This window comes from Erythrolamprus reginae, chromosome 1, assembly GCF_031021105.1.
Source record: "Erythrolamprus reginae isolate rEryReg1 chromosome 1, rEryReg1.hap1, whole genome shotgun sequence".
NCBI lineage: Eukaryota > Metazoa > Chordata > Lepidosauria > Squamata > Dipsadidae > Erythrolamprus > Erythrolamprus reginae.
Genome location: NC_091950.1, coordinates 376,198,195 through 376,215,486, shown reverse-complemented (window position 1 = coordinate 376,215,486; position 17,292 = coordinate 376,198,195). Strand labels below are relative to the sequence as shown.

Sequence of the window (17,292 nt, the reverse complement as noted above, 5' to 3'; positions counted from 1 at the left end):
TGTGGAACTTGGAGTCAGCTTTCTGAGAGAACACAGAGACAAAGCCTACCATATCAGCTACGGAAGGGGAACAGAATCTGCCATACCACAGTGGAAAAACACAAACACCACTCTGTGCTTCAAATCAACCAGCACTACTTAGTCTTATCTTTGTGAAGTTGTTTGTTAAGTGGCCAGTCTATTAAGAAATGACACGTGAAAGTTTTATAAGCCTAGAATAAAGCAAAGATAGCTTTTAAAAAGTATTTTCCATCTACGCTCAGACCGACAAATAGGATGATCTAAGAAGAATCCAGGAACAACTAGTTGGAACAGCCAACTAAATATGAGCCAGCAATGTGCAGCGGCGGCCCCAAAAGCCAATGCAATCCTAAGTTGCATTAACAGAAGGATACATTCTAGGACTAGGGAGGTACCAATACCACTTTATAAAGCTCTAGTTAGACCACGCCTAGAGTACGGCCTTCAGTTTTGGTCACCACACTAAAAAGAAGACATGAAATTCTAGAGAAAGTGCAGAAGAGAGCAAACAGGATGATAAGAGGACTGGAAACTAAAATATATGATCAGAGGTTGCAGGAACTGGGCATGGACAATCTAACAAAGAGAAGGACCTGGGGAGACATGATAGCAGTCTTCTAGAGAGGAGAGGGTCAGGCTGTTTTCCAAAGCATCAGAAAACCAGACAAGGAACAATGGATGGAATCTGACCAAAGAGATTTAACCTGGAAAGAAGAAGAAACTTTCTAATGGTGAGAGTGATCAACCAGTGGAATAGCTTGCCTGCAGAGGTTGTGAATGGTCCAATACTTGAGACTTTTAAGAGGAGATTAGGCTGCCATGTGTCCAGAAGAAAAAAAAATCAGAAAACAATATGGCGCCCTCCACGGACTGACTGTGGATGAACCGACCTCTGAACAGTTGTGAGGATGGGTCCAAAAGTCCTCTCTAAGTTTGCACTTAAACCTTATGTTGATAAAACTATAGATTCCCAAGAAAAGTCACCAATGAGAGGAAAAGCTCAGCATGCTTTTATTAAGATTTACTCCAAGATCAGCCCTAGATGCTGAATCTGTTGAGGCATAAAGGTATGCTATGAATATGAGAGATCAAATATTGAGACAAGATAAAGAAGAAAAAAATAGCTTCTTGATAGCAAAAAAAGGAATAAAGTGGTAATTACTCCTGAACTCATCCTGATATCAAGAACATCAAACAATATAGAAAAAAGAAAATCAACAGAAAAAACATCATATATTAGACATTATCCTTCTAGAGGGAATTTACTGAAAACTGAGTGCCATTCATACCTGCATCATTTCAGTAAGGGTCAGATTTAATGCAGTTTAATAGCCAAGAGCAGGGGAGGGGCTAGGGTAAAGAATGCCTGAAAATTGAACAGCTCAGAATAAATGGCGGTGTCCCTCCAAAAGGAAGGAATTTGGGAAGCCTTGGGGAGGTCATGTGTTGGAAGTTACTGAGAAATCTGGCTCGGCTCCAATATTAATTCCTTTTAACCAAAATTCCCTTTGATATTTGAATAATATTTAAATAACTCAGATGCCTATCTAATTAGCCAATGGTTTTTACTCAATTGTCTCTGAATGTATTGTAGAGCGTATCTATATTTCCAAAGGGAAAAAAGACTGTTAGGTCAGGTTTACATTTATGATATATTGTGGATCTGCTTTATATAGTTTTCTGCATTGTATAATGGAGTGCTTATAAACGAAATCTTCCTTTTCTTTTTAAATGGCAGGAGGTTAATAATACCAGATCTGTAGCGATTATATCTGGACAAGCAAAATGCGAAAGGGCAGTTTCTGTTAAAAAAAAAATCAATGTGTCTCTTTTGAAACCAAATACAATTTCTTGTGCTACTTTATATAACTGTGGCTATAATAACAAAACACTTTAAATCTTCAGTGGAAAGAGAACTTATCAAGTGTGAACAAGTAAACAGGAAAATATATCTCTTTATGTTACCTGAAATAGTCTTGACTAACAGACACATACCACACCACGCTAACCTCACAAATGTACTGCCTTGTTTAGCTAAAAACATCCCATGGAAAAAGCAATTCATTGTCAAAGGGAGAATAACATTTCTCGATAATGTTTTAAGGATATATAAGCATCAAATAATTTTACAACAGTTTTGCTTTCTTAACTGGGGAAAACAGAAAACAGAGAGCTCCAATACTCTACATTTTGATTTTTTTTTTCAAATTGTGAACGTCAGAAATTCCAAGGATAAGTTAGCTGTATGTTTCATGAAGCGAGATAAAAATGTTTTATTTGGAAATCTTCTCAATCTAGCATCTTTTTCTTTTCTCCAAAATTGAGCTTTGAAAGAAATTTTTTTTTTTAGGACAGTGGGGGAGACCAGTTGGAAGCAATCAACTGGCAAACTACAAATTATGTTTAAAATACAGTAATACTCTTGAACATTTTTCTGAGTTTATTTTAAAGAAAGCTGCACATCTAAATGCACACATTTCTTTTTTTACTTTTAGTCCTTTTAATGCTACATAGATTGCTTAAAGAAGTAAGTGTGGGGAGAAAGAATGATGACTCATCCAGTGTTTAATTTTCTAATAGTCCACTTATAACCTATCAAGAAAATTGTAAAGCTGGGGAAGGTTGCAGACTGACTTTTCTTAAAATATCCTGTTGTTTACTTTCTAAAAGAAACTATACTAAAGAGAAGTGTTTTGTACAAGCATTATGGAACTTTATCTAGGCTAGACAGTCGCTGGCAATAATTTAAATAGGAATTATATAGTTATCCTGGAAAGTAGAAAGAATATTCTATAGTACCATTTTGTTTTACATGACTGGGCAAATGTTTAAATTGTTAGTTAGTAGGTTTAGACTTCTTGCCTGAGTTTCAGAATTTGAACTAAATAAGGAAGAGAAGTCTGCTCGCTCCATGGGTATGAGAGGAGTGCAGAGATTTTCACATCCTCACTATAGTTCAGAGGTGTCAAATTTAAGGCTGCCCTGAAAACAGTGAAAGACCAGCCCACGATGCCTCTGACAACAAAAAACAGAGCTTTGGAGGACTGTGTGAACTGTGTGACTCTGTTTTCATTCCCAAAGGATTGCAGGAGGCCATCATAGCCGAAAACAGAGCTCGCGAGGCTCCTGACCTCCATTTTTGCTAGCAGAAATTTCTGAACAGCGTCGAGATTTTCTGTTGGTTGCTTGTATGAATGAAAAAGGTTGTGGGAATGGGCATTTCCTACCTTGAACGCCTAAGGAATTTGCTCAACTGTTTCAACTGTTTCAGATTCAGCACACTTGAATTACTTATCCATTAATCATTTTCTTTATGTTTCTGCTGATTGCAGTGCTATATATTGAATTTCCCAATAATGAAGCTGCAAGTAATGCATCATTACTCTGAAATCCTTTGAAAGAGTTTTTTTTCTGGGTCAGTTTTGAGTGAGAATGGATAGGAACCCAGTGAAAAAATTAGTCATCCCTAGTGTTTTATTTATATATTATAAATTACCATCTGATTCAGATCTTTGTGCTTCTCAAGTTTCCTTTTGTAAAACAGCAACAGCAGTGATTTCATGATGTTAAAATTAGTTGTATTAAGCAAGGGTGATGTGATTTCAGCATCAAGATTTTGAGAGTATTGTTATACTGCCAACTATTTATTAATTTTTTACTGATGAATGCTGCCTAACCTTTTCTTGGCTCTGGTTTTAGCTGTGTTGAGGCAGCCGTGTGCAATGAACATTGCAAAATTGAACAAATGAGGACTGCAAAGCGTTTTTCAAATTAAAGTGCTTCATGAATGATAAAATATGAGAAGCATATTGTTTCCAAATCATTGCTAGATTTTTTGCTGACACTGAATTAAAAGTTAGCTATTTTTCATGCTGGCACTGATTGAAAAAACCCCCATAGATTCTAAAGCAATAATTGCTTTTTTTTTCTTTTTGGCAACCGAATCATGACCTTAGAGAGAGCAAGACTAACATGGTTGACTGTCCCTTTATGTGATTTACTTCTAACTACCTAGCTCAGTGATAGTGAATCTTTGACAAAGGTGTCAAAGGTAATATGCCATGACATTTTGAGTGATACGCCAGTATTCACCAAAACCTGATGATGAATGCCATTGTTCAGGATAGCCTAGAGTGGGGGGGTGGGGTGATGACTGATTATTTCTCTTTTTTTGTTGGTAATGTGTGTTGAGATATAACAGCAGAATTAAGTTAGGCATTCCCCAAATTTTGCAGCAGCTCTAAAGGTTTACCATCAGTGACCTAGCTGAAGAAAAGATCATAGTGAACCATGGGAATTGCCTGAAACTCTGCATATCATGGAACTGGATCACTGAATATTCATTCACAGGTGAGGTCTTTTCTACTAGAACATCTGTGCTGAAGATTGCAATCTTCTGGACCCATAATTTTGGGTGATGATACTAAACCTCTCCTCATTTTAACAGGCAAAGATACCTCTAATTCTTCAAGCAGTGTTTCTCAACCTTGGCAACTTTAAGATGTGTGGCCTTCAATTCCCAGAATTGGAGCTCAAAACAGCCAGTTTGCAAGGTTGAGGGCACTGCCTTAGGAAATGTGACTGCTTCTAGTAAACCTTTCTTAGCAGAAGATGTACTAATGGAATAGTTGATAAGGTATGAATGTTCTTTCCATGGAAAATCTCTTTTACATGATTTGTAAGGCTATCATACAGATAAATTATAGTACTTTATTAACCTGAGAAATACAACTACTTTATGAGGACAAATATGTCTCTGTGTACTTGCATGAGGGAAAGAAGCAATTATCATAACACATATTTTTAAACATTAGCAACAATTCTAGAGTTCTAGAGCCACAATCTCCATAATTTTATATATGCTCTTATATTTTATGAGAGTTAACAAAAATAAGATTGCCATATTGAATAGTAAAAATTAGGAAGACCACTAAATAGTACGGTAGAAAAGAAACGATATAACTTTGGCTGCCACAGTGTTTGTCCAGATTTTTGGAGCCCAATGCTTAACAAAATAATAGTCAATTTTTGATTCCCTCTATTCCACAAACCTGTACTAGAAAACATGGTTCAAGGTAAGATTTTCAATGTATTACTTGTACGTACTAGAGCTCTATAGATTTCTAGCTGGGCATTACTAGTTTTGTATGTTAACCAGGGATCTCAAAATGAGATAATTTGAATGGGACTTAAGCTGGCATCATAAATGAAGATGGAATAAGACTGATGATGATCCATATAGGTCAGCGGCTCAGGGGCGGCATAAAAAAATTGAATAAACAAACAAACAAACAAATAAATAAATAAATAAATATACTAGCATGTAACTTCCTCAACTTACCTCTTCTGCATTTTTGTTCTTTGATACCTAGCAAATTCAACTGAGAACAATCTTAGTGGCAGCCATCTCTCAAGGGCCAATCTTGGTCTTCCATCTGTGTAAAACCTTATGTATCTTCAGGTCATGATCCTTAATCTCAACAAGTTGGTATAAGAATGTTACCCTAATATCTGTTCCTTTTTACTTGATGACTACTTTGGAGATTTAATCTTTCTGGCTTCTCCCTCTTTGGTACTCTACAATTGACACAAGACTTAATCTTTATTTACCAAAAAGCTTCTCATTTTCTAATTCAGAAAATGAAATGATGGGTAGCTATAGCTAATTCATTTGTTTGCAGTGTGCAGATCTACCTGGAGGAAAAGATAAAGGAAATTGTAGTAGCAGACAACACTTTGTTAGCTGTTATTCCCTATGGCAGTCTTTTGTGACAATTCCCACAACACTTTCAAAATTCAAGGTCTTGGTCCAAAATGGCTATCTTTTCTAGCTCTTGATATTGGTTACTAATTGAGCTACATACTGCCTCAAGTCTATTTGTTTAATTGAGATTTTGGTATTCAATTGTAGGTCAGTGACATTGAAGATGAGGGAATATATAAAATGGAAAATTTTAAAATAGCTTAATGTTCAATACTGTAAAAAAACAACAAATGTGAATATATAAAATGAGTGAGGTTGTTAATTTAAGAATTTGCTTATTGAAATATTATGACGTGTATAATTATGTGAATTTGGAGATAAATTCCTTGATATGATTATTTGTTAATGAAAAAGAAGTCAGACTTTCAAATTTTACAACCCAAGCTTTTATATGAAATCATATTTTAAAGGATGAAAGACTATTGTGTGATAATTTTAAATGTAAAATTATGTATGCTGAATTAATGTGATTTTGTAGTAGCACAGTCTTTTAAACAGAATAAATTGAGGACATGATGCATTGTGAGGAATTAATAAATAATATGTTGTTTATCTGACTGTATTTTCTAGAGGGAGTTAAACCATCAGATTGGTAAATACAATTCCCATATTTTGTAGAATCCATTATATTTCTCATCTGAGGAAATAATATATCATTTAATAATACAACAACAACAACAACAAAATGAACTGGATGAGATGAAATAATGGAGAAAAGAAATGAGACATATAGAGGGAAAATGCAGCAATGCTGATCTTTAAATCAAAACTAATTATACATTTTATTATCTGTGTCTCAGTGTACCGTTGATCACAATTAGTGTACACACTTTTTTTCTGTGCATTACACACATCAATAAAATGAAAGAAAACAGATGAAATGAAATTTTACACAAACACAATAATCGTATTATTAATAATAATCCCTGAACAACCCAAATGTTATCCCACCTCCCCCCCCCCGAGTCCATAACAGACAAATCAGATGAAATTAAACATAAAACAAAAAGCCTTCAAAAGTGAAAAATAATTTACAGGGGGGAAAAAAATAAAAGAAAAACTCAGAATTCAAGCATTCCACAGATTGTTCAAAATGATTGAAAGCCTAGTCTAACTTCCATCTTTTTAACCAGGTGACGTGAGAACAAATTATTTTTTTTAATTTTATAGCTAGATTAAAAGAGGCTACTAAGGATCTGAGATAGCTACAGTTAATGTGTACATTCACTGGTGATGTAGACTAGGACTTTTAAAGCTTTCTGTGTGTGCATGTTATGCAAAAATGAAACTGCATCGGAACAGGTAGCCTTTGCATTGAAATTAATGGAAAACTTGTAGCCATTGTATTGATTGGAATCCCTAAACACCCGAGGCATCCAATTAATTACTCTGGCCAAATTACCATTATTTTCAATGAGTCTGGGCTGCATATACAGATAGAAATTTAGTATGAAATTTTACGTGCATAATTCCCTCTCCCCCCTATCCCTTATTTTGCATTATTCACTCAGTCATTATAAGGTAATACAATTAGTTTCTCCATAGCATATGTTTTATCAAGTGATTTTTTTTTCTACAGCATTGGTATTGTGGCCCTTCCATTTAATTAATGCATTAAGCAGGTCATTTCCAAACCTGTGATTGTATGAGTTAAGTAGGATTTTAAGAATGTGAACTCATACAGCCACTTCGCTTACTGTAACATACCAGATGTGTATGTTACTGAGAAAATGGGTCATGGCGATAGAAGAATTGTCATTATTAGTCATGTACACTCCCCCCCTCCAACCTGGTGAATAAAGGAGGAATTACAAAATCCCAAAAGAATATCATTTTATATTTGGGAGAAATACTTGGAAATATGCCTACATTTTTTTCAACCAACATCCAGCAGCACTGCTAAAGTGACAATGAGAAATATATTTTACATATATATCTGTTCATTTTTCAATTGGAAGTGGATGAACCGGAGACTCTTCAAATATTATTGAATATTGCTCCCATGATTCTGAACTACTGGCCATACTGCTGGGAACTGGTGTCCAATAATATCCAAAGGGCCATAGATTCTCCATTGATACTTAGAGAACAGCTTCTTAATCATTGTAAGCATGGCTATATTTTTATGATATGGAAACATCAAAGGCTTTGGTCTTCCCCTAATTTCTTGTCAGTTTTCTTTTTCAGAAACAGGCCTATTGTGCGGTTAGGACTGCAATAACAGTGTTTATATGACCATTTTAAAGTATAAATCCTGTACTGCGCATGGCTACCCATCCTGCTTCCATGTGACCAGGGAAGCAGCAAAATCATGCACATTTTTGCTTCTCTGGCACGCATAAATAGAATCAAAGAAACAGAAAGAAAGAAACATGAATTGTTTCAATAAGTTTCATTCTCTCTAATAGATATTTTAGATGAAGTAGTGAGAGAATTCTGATATATATATAGATCTATCCTAGTCTCCCTTAATTTTCAAATTCAGCAAAAAACCCATGTGACATATATATACATCACATGTTTTTTGCTGAAACATATATATATGTTTTTTCTGTTGGATCACTCTGCTATATTGAAGGAATGTCACAGTTCCTTTTTGCCTATAGGCCCAACCCAGGGCCATTTCAAGGCTGTTAATTTGTTCATAGCCAACAAACTATGTTCTGTATATATCATTTACAAATTCAGCAAAAACATGTGATACATACAGAACACAGTTTGTTGGCTATGAACAAATTAACTGCCTTGAAATGGCCCTGGGTTGGGCCTATAGGCAAAAAGGAACTGTGACATTCCTTCAATATACCAGGGTGATCCAACATAAAAAACATATAGCCCCTCCCTGGTACATAGCTGAAGGGATCAGATCTGGTGGCCTAGAGGTTAATTCTCTGCCTTACAAGGCAGAGGCCCCAGGATCAAATCCCAGTAAGGGTATGGCTAGCTGATGAGGCCAGAATAAGGCCGAAATAGCGCTATCCTAGTCTCCCTTAATTTTAAAAATTCAGCAAAAACAGAGAGAGAGAGAAAGCGAGAGAAAGAAAGTCAGAGCATGGAGAAATCAATAGACAAACTAGCTACAAAATAAATATCACTGGACTGTTCAGTTGCACTGTCCCTGAATGATAGTTCCCAAGTTCCTTTTTGGTACATTAATCTACTCTGAACATTGATAAGTACATTGTTTACATGTACTCATCAATGTCTACAACAATACTGATACCTTTTAAGTCATGGAGATAAATGCCAATTCACTGCCAGACAATGCAGATAGTGCCACTTTTCTTGCTAGGACCCATTGTTGTATGGGTCAATGGGTGGTAGAACATTTTAATTCCAGCATGGAAGAATAAATTTGAATTAAAGTATTCTGACGGTGGGTTGCCCTTTACAAATAGCGATGTCCACAGAGCAAGAGCAGGATCAGAGAAAATAAGCAATGCAAGAGACCAAAGCATTGGCATCTGGAGCACATGCAGCATAAATACTCTGGGTAAAATGGGTGATTGAAAAAAAGGTCAAGGATGTTCTGGTGATTTAGGGTTCAACACAGCTATCCATACTTAAAATGAACAATGAAGTCCCAGTTAATTCCAACAGTTTGGTAATAAACAGGCTAAATTCATCCACAACTCAGTGGTAAAGCACATGCTAGCATGTCAACTATCAAGCAGTTCAATTCATGGAATCACCAGTTAAAATAGTTACAGGGCTGGATAAGCTTCTCCCTGAGATCTCAGAGAATCACTCTAAGTGAGAATCCTGGGCTAGATAGGTCACCTGCTTGACTCAGTAGAAATCGTTTTCTGAGTCCTGCACTTGACTGGTAAACAGATCCCTTTCTACGTGACGAAACTTGCACAGCTTTTTCCCTTTAAAACCTAAGACTTTCTCCAGCTCTTGGTTATTGCTTCTTAGGAACCTTATATAGAACAACAGAATGAATACCAGCCATTTCTGGACTCTCACTCTGTTCATTGAAAAGTAAAGATATGGAAACACGCTTGCATTTTCAATGGTCGGTCAGCTTCATTATCACTATTCAATGCTATATTACAGATTATGGTTTTGCTTCATTCATGCAAAGTATTACAACAAGTACAATGAAAGCATTCCCAATTTGGAGTATGAGAAGGAGCATAGCAGCAAATATTGGTAGATGGAAAGGGCAGAGGAGGGAACTGAAATTCATCTGACAAAATATGTCAGAAATACAAGGGAAAATGCTAGGGCTTTGGGCACGAGTCTATAATCCACAGTCTGGAGCAAACAGAGAATTGATTACATATTGTTTAGGTGGCTATTTTTTCTTTTAAGAGAGTGCTGGTCATAAATAGAGTTCTGAAAGAAATGGGAAAGGGTTATCATCTGTGGTTTAACAACATCTGAACAACCAGGCAGTTAAGTAGGGGGTCAAAACAAAAACATAAACAAACAAAACAAAACCTCAAACAAAATTATCCTCCCCATAAACAGCATAGGGTTGGAACCCCCTTGGATTGTGTTGGTCACTCTAGACTCACATGTGTCATTGAGGGTGGTGATTCAGCTTGTTCTTGAGTTAATGAAGAAGGCAACAAAGATATTGGTCAGAAAGTCAAGAACTCCCACTCCTTCACCCAAGATGATATAACGTAAGGTTGGTTGTTGGTCTTTCCAAACAACCCCCTTTCACATCCAACTGCTCCTTAGAATGGGAGGGGAGAGGGAAATACAAAGTAACTCCATCATGACCTTAGTAGGCTGAGTTGCAAAGACGGCCCTGCACCCACGGCTCCATTGCAATGCTGCTGCTCCCGGTGAAGATTCCTGCAGATTTCAAACTCCTACCACAAAGCTACATTCCATCAATAGGTAAGTGAAGATGGCAAATGTCTTTTCTTCTCTGTTCAATAATATTAGATCTATATCTATATATCTCTCTTTCTATATATAGATATATATATAGATGCTATCTTCAATTGTTTCTTTAGAAGCCCTTTATGTGGCAGTAGGCTTCCAGAGATGAGAACAATATGTACAAAAGCCAGAGCAGCACAAAGAGGCTTGAGGTCAGAAGCTTGGCAGTCCGTGGTCCACCGAGCTCACCTCCAATCTCTGGTTTTCGCCGGTAGAGGAGCACGCCAACACTGATAAAAGCAAATATAGTGAAGAGGGTGACAGAGAAAGCCAGGGTGCCTGGTTGCACTTTAAATGACTCCCCATTGGCTGCATGGTAGATTGCAGCAATGGACCAGGCTACGCCGATTCCCAGGAAAACATTCACAGCGTTGCTACCAGTGACGTTACCTATGGAAGCATCTGCATATTGATCTTGTGTTGCTGCTACTTTGCTGGCAAATGTATCTGCAAAATGGAAAAAAAAAATCCAGAGTTATTGAAACTTGTGCTGTTGTTCCTTACTCCTAAGGTGAGTTTTAGGCAAATGGTTTTTTAGCAATAGCAGGACGGTACATTGAGAAATAATTTTTTTGTTTATTTATTTATTTATTTTTATGTATTTTATTTTATTTTATTGGATTTGTATGCCGCCCCTCTCTGTAGACTCGGGGCGGCTAACAACAGTAGTAAAACAGCATATGACAATCCAATATTAAAACAGTTAAAAACCCTTATTGTAAAACCAAACATACATGTATGTATGTATGTATGTATGTATGTATGTAGCCAAAAGCAAAAAGTTGCACAGTTTTAGAACTGATGTTTTACGAATCTTGGCCAGTGGCTTTTTCCCCTGTGCTTCTGGCTCTACTAGTTAATTAGACTGTTTTAAATCCATGTTAAAAAGAGCTACTAGCAAACTGCAATCTTCAGGTCTCTTTTTACAAAGCCCCTTCCCTTTCCCATATTGATATATGCCAGTATGTTGTATTTTACATAGCTGAGATTTTAAAGTTAATCTAAGATTAGACTTTAATCTTGTGGTCTGTGGATCCCCCCCCCCCCCAATGGGTATGTGCTATCATCCAATCCTTTCTCCTTTTTGGCTCTGAACTGTTTCCAGATCTTCCCCTTTGTGGGTTGGGTGCACTCCTCCCTGCATTCTTTGGGGGGTATTTTAAGGATAGCCCTCTAGATCAGGACATATGCCAAATGGGGATGGCTCTAGAATCCCCAAGCCACATGCTCTTCTTTTGCTCTTTCTACAGGGAATCTCATATCCTATTCTGAAGAAATAGCTGGCAGAGAATATGAAGCTTATTTTGTGGCTTCTTCTGTTTGACCAGGATTTTGATGTATCCACATTGCTCGATTAAGTGCCTCTTTTTGTTCTCACTCATCTTACTCACTCAACCACAGAATAGGATTCATTTTAGTATCATCGCTATTGTGCTATCTTACTCTATTTTTGTATAGTCTTGATTTATGTCTATAATTTCTAGATACCTGTATTTTAGTGTTTGAAGTAAAGTGGTTTTTCTGCCTGTGAGGTAATAGTAAATATCAACTGAAACCAACTAAGCCCAGTGGTTCAGACATTAAAGGAATTGAAGTAGCAATAACTAAAAGGGTATCACAGCATATGCCTGCATTTCAAACCATTTTTTGCACCTGCAATCATTGGAGGAGAACTTGCAACTTCAGCTTGCATTTTTTATTTATTTTATTTATTTATTCATTAGATTTGTATGCCGCCCCTCTCCGAAGACTCGGGGCGTCTCACAACAGCAATAAAAAACAGTATAACAATGGAACAAATCTAATAATAAAATATATAAAAACTCCAACAATTAAAAACCATACAGCACATATACACCAAACGTGAAATATAATAAGCCTGGGGGAGATGTCTTAGTTCCCCCATGCCTGGCGATATAGGTGGGTCTTAAGTAAGTTGCAAAAGACAAGGAGGGTGGGGGCCGTTCTAATCTCCGGGGGGAGTTGATTCCAGAGGGCCGGGGCCACCACAGAGAAGGCTCTTCCCCTGGGGCCCGCCAAATGACATTGTTTCGTCGAAGGGACCCGGAGAAGGCCAACTCTGGGACCTTATCAGCCGCTGGTATTCGTGCGGTAGAAGGAGGTTCCGGAGGTATTTTTCTGCCCAGGATCTTCTGTATCCACTCTGATGGTTCAAAATAATCTGCTTTGCAAATATCTCTTTTCTCTCCTCATCCTCCCTTCTCTGGAATGAAACATCTATTCCCCAGTATGAACTGTTCAACTGTCCACTAACAAACACCATGATTAAGGCAATGTAGTTTTATTTACAACTATTTTTTGAAATATAAATTTGGATTGTGGTTCCTTGCTCTGGCTCATAATTACATTAATGACAATGTGATATTAATGTAATAATATTAAAACAATATGTAGTATGTACTATCTAGTTGTAATATCAACACGAACTCTGTAAAAGAAATTTAGGGGACTGAGATTTAGTCTGGCTTCACACATATTTTGTACTTAACTGCTTTTCTGATTTGAGAAACCATTTATTTTCCATAGTGGGTGGAGCTAACATCCAGGCATGGGTTGACCTCCTCCTTCAACCTATAGGACTGAGTCTTTCAAAGATTTGAAGCTTCACCTCAGTTGCCAGGACTCCCAGGTTTGACTCAGTCCTCAGATTGAAAGGACGTGTAGTTGCTAGCTCCCCTTCTTTTGGATTTGGAAAACCTGATCTAACTACATCTTCATTCAAAACATTCTAATTGTGAGTTATCCAGCAACTCCAACTCTATCAGGTCGAGTTGCTGGGTTTAAAATGGCACCGAGCTTCAGCTCTAGCCATCGTAGCCATTTGCCTCAAGCCTGATTGATTTGATGGTCTGAGGATGCCCCAATGGGTGCTCAGCACAATGGTAAGCCATTATTCACAGGATCACACTTCCTTAAGCCAAAGCACATTATGCCTTAGTAGAAAGTGTGAATCGGCTCAGAAAGTGGCTTGTGAAAAGCAGACGTCTATTCTAGTCAGTTTATGATAATGGTAACTTCTGAATCAGGTCTGAGGGCAGATAGTTTGAACAGGTTCACTACACATAGCCCTCGACTGACAACATTTTATTTAGTGACTGTTCAAAGCTACAACGACACTGAAGAAAGAGACTTATGACTTTCTCAAACTTATGACTGTTGCAGCATCCCCATGGCTATGTGATCAAAATGCAGATGCTTGACAATTGATTCATATTTATGATGGTTGCAATATCCTGGGGTCATTTGATCACCTTTTATAACCTCCTGACAAGCAAAGTCAATGGGGAAGCCTGGTTCATTTAATAACTGTTTTACTAAGTTAACAAAGGCAGTGATTCACTTAACAAATGTGTCAAGAAACTCACTTAATAAATGTATAACAGAAATTTTGGCTTCAGTTGTGGTCATAAGTCAAGGACTACCTATAATAACTTAAATGTAAGCTAAAGTACTAAATAAAGTACATTGCTATGAAATTATCAATTTGGCTCCAATTCTACAAAACCAGATTAGAAGGAAATCCAAGTTGCACATTAATTGCTTGTCTTTCTTTTTGCATTTCAAAGCATTGTTGGATATCTACCTCTTTCATCCATTAACTCCTCCCCTGCATTATTTAATTTTCCTGAAGCAGGTGCTAATCCTATAGTGCTCCAGTCACAAACATTTCACTAGTAAATGAAAATTTACTGTTATTTTAAACTCCATCCCAAGTATGCAACTAGCTATTTTAACGGAATGTTTCCCAGTATAGCAGCCTCAGGTCACCTTGAATAAAAAGAGAGAAAAGACAGCTCAGCCTACAAAGTGCTTCTTTAAAATGTCATTCTTGGCAGGAGTTTAGAAGCTGTTTTTTCCTACAGTATGTTGGATGCAAAATTATGAGATCTCAGCTGGTGGCTAACTCTTCACCCTCATACAAAGGCAAAGCCAAATAGGTAGGGCAAGAATGTTAATTTATATTAAAATTCAAAAGTTGCTTTAACTCATAAAAATAGCACCGCGGACATTTCTATAAGCGATGTTTTTTTAAAAAAAGGCAATTTCTCCCGAACTCTGCCTCTGCTGCTCCACAGCAACTTAATAATTAGACTGCAGAAGTGGTGTCAAAATAAGAAAGTTCACACTAGGTCCTTCTGCAACAGCCAGCAGAGTTCCTGGCAAGCTGTGGGTGGCAAGGTTGCTTGCAAAACACTCTTCATTCACAGGATAGTTTTTACAAAATATTGCTTATTTATTAATTAATAAGTTTAATTTACGGAGGAGCCCATGTCACGTTCTGGACTCTGGGTGGCTAACAATACTAAAAAACATAAAAACATCAGAAATAGAAATGCAACATACATTAAAAAAAAAAACCCAGATTCATCAACATAGTAACAAACCATCACAACCAATATATTTCCTATTGTCCAGACAACCTGCCTACTAGGCGATCATCGACTAACTGGGAGTTGAACACTAGTTCCTTTATTAGTAAAGGCATGAGGAAAGTAGTAAATTGCAGGTTAGACTTCGACTTACAATAGTTTGTTTAGTGACTGTTCAAAGTTACAACGGCACTGAAAAAAGTGACGTGGGACCATTTTTACCCTTATGATCATTGCAGCATCTCTATGGTCACGTGATTTACATTAGGACCCAGGGGCAAGTTCCTCGTGTTGCCGCTACTGGTGGGCTGCGCGTGCAGCTTTGGGTATCTTCCGTGCCACCTGCACATCCCAGCAATATTTGTTTTCTGTGCATGCGCAGGAAGCAAAAATCTTGTGAGGGGATGTGCACGTGCGTGGATTTTTTTTTTGTTTCCGCGCATTTGCAGAAGCAAAAAACCCCTGTCAAAATCACTCTCGCGCGCATCCCCTCATGAGAATTTTCTTCATGCACATGTCCTCGGAGAGGGGCGGCATACAAATCTAATAAATAAATAAATATTAATTAATTAATTAGATTTGTGTGCCGCCCCTCTCCGTAGACTCGGGGCGGCTCACAACAATAATAAAACAACACTCGGTTTCATTTCTGACTGACAAGTGACTTGTCTCGGTGCCTAAATGTAAGGGGCCAACCCCCTATTTATTTTTTTCTTCTTTTCTGCTTAAGATAATCCTTGTTTTATAGGTGGCACATCACCCCGATAAAATTAGCCAAATTAAATAACCAATTATCGCCCTACTGCTGGAAATGCCATCAGGTGGCAATGTAAAAAATCACAATTTACTGGAATATAATTAGATTCTGGATAGAGAAAATACTAAATTTGAAAATAGAAAATACTCCGGAATGCTTCCTTTTGGGTATTCTCGGACAACATCTTCCCAAAACTCAAATAGACCTAATTATTCATCTAACCACTGGAGCCAGACTAACATTCGCACAGAGGTGGAAAAATGAAGATATACCCCCAAAAGATGCAATAGTAAAGAAAACTGAGTCTTCATTCAACAATTGTTGGGATCCCTTCAACAGGTGGTTAAAAAAAAGAGAACAATCTGCTTAAACAATGGAATGATCTATATATATTAGATCAGACACAAATCTGGTATAAAATCTTTCCTTTTCTTTTCTAATAGTTGCAAGAGATATTAGATGTATAAATATGAAATTTTACTTCTAGTTTCAAAATCTCTATACTGTGATTAATTCAACGCTTGCTTCTACCTATCTATATGACTAATCTTGATCTAAGGTAATGAGCTAATAAATTTAAAATTAGTTCACATGTTTAACACAGCTCAACTGTACACTCACCCACCCTTCTCTCTTTTTCTTTTTCTTTTCTCTTCCTTGCTTCTCCTCTTTTTCTTTTTCTTCCCTCCTCTCTCTATACTCTCTCTCTATTCCTTTTTTGTAAGTCTATATGTTTATTAATTGTTATATTTTTACACCCAGACATATTGTAATGTATTAGGTTTCAATTGTCAACTGTTATGATTGTCTTTTATGTTCTGTATACTTGTAAATAAAAACTTTTATTTAAAAAAACAATAATAAAACAACATATAACAAACCTAATATTTAAAATAACTAACTAACTAAATAAATAAATAAAATCTCGCTGAAACACACATGCACACACGGAAGATACCCGAAGCTGCATGTGAAGCTGAATTTTACCATTCCAGTAGCTACCCAATTGATTTGGATGCTTGACAACTAGTTCATATTTATGACGGTTCATATTTATGACAACTACTTCAAATTTATGACACATATGTCTCGGGATTATACAGCCTTTTGACAAGCAAAGACAATAGGGAAGCCAAATTCACTTAACAACCACATTAGTAATTTAACAACTTCAGCGATTCACTTAACAAATGTGACAAGAAAAGTCGTAAAACAGGGCAGAACTCACTTAACAGTATAAATTTTTGGTTCAATTGTTGTCAGACGTTGAGGACTACCTAGGCTAGAGAATAGTGAGATCTGCTTATATTTGTAAAAGTTCATGTTATATCTACAACTGACTTCTATTTTCGCAGCCCTTAGGGCTAGAAACATTATCTATTCGCTCCCCTCCCTCCAACTTAGAAAAGTGTTTTGTGATGCAAATTATGTGAACTGTCAGTGCGAACATTAGCATCCTG

General features: G+C 36.9%; 1 protein-coding gene across 4 annotated transcripts in view; it reads right to left on the bottom strand.

Moving 5' to 3' along the window:
• Nucleotides 1-6,526: 6,526 nt before the first annotated feature.
• Nucleotides 6,527-17,292, bottom strand: part of SLC8A1 (solute carrier family 8 member A1) — a 305,160-nt gene continuing 294,394 nt past the window's right edge. For all 4 annotated transcript variants that reach the window (XM_070734658.1, XM_070734659.1, XM_070734656.1 and 1 more), the window contains one exon: nt 6,527-11,131. In XM_070734658.1, coding sequence (XP_070590759.1) covers nt 10,755-11,131 — 377 coding nt within the window. In that variant the 3' untranslated portion in view covers nt 6,527-10,754. The remainder of the gene's footprint in view (nt 11,132-17,292) is intronic.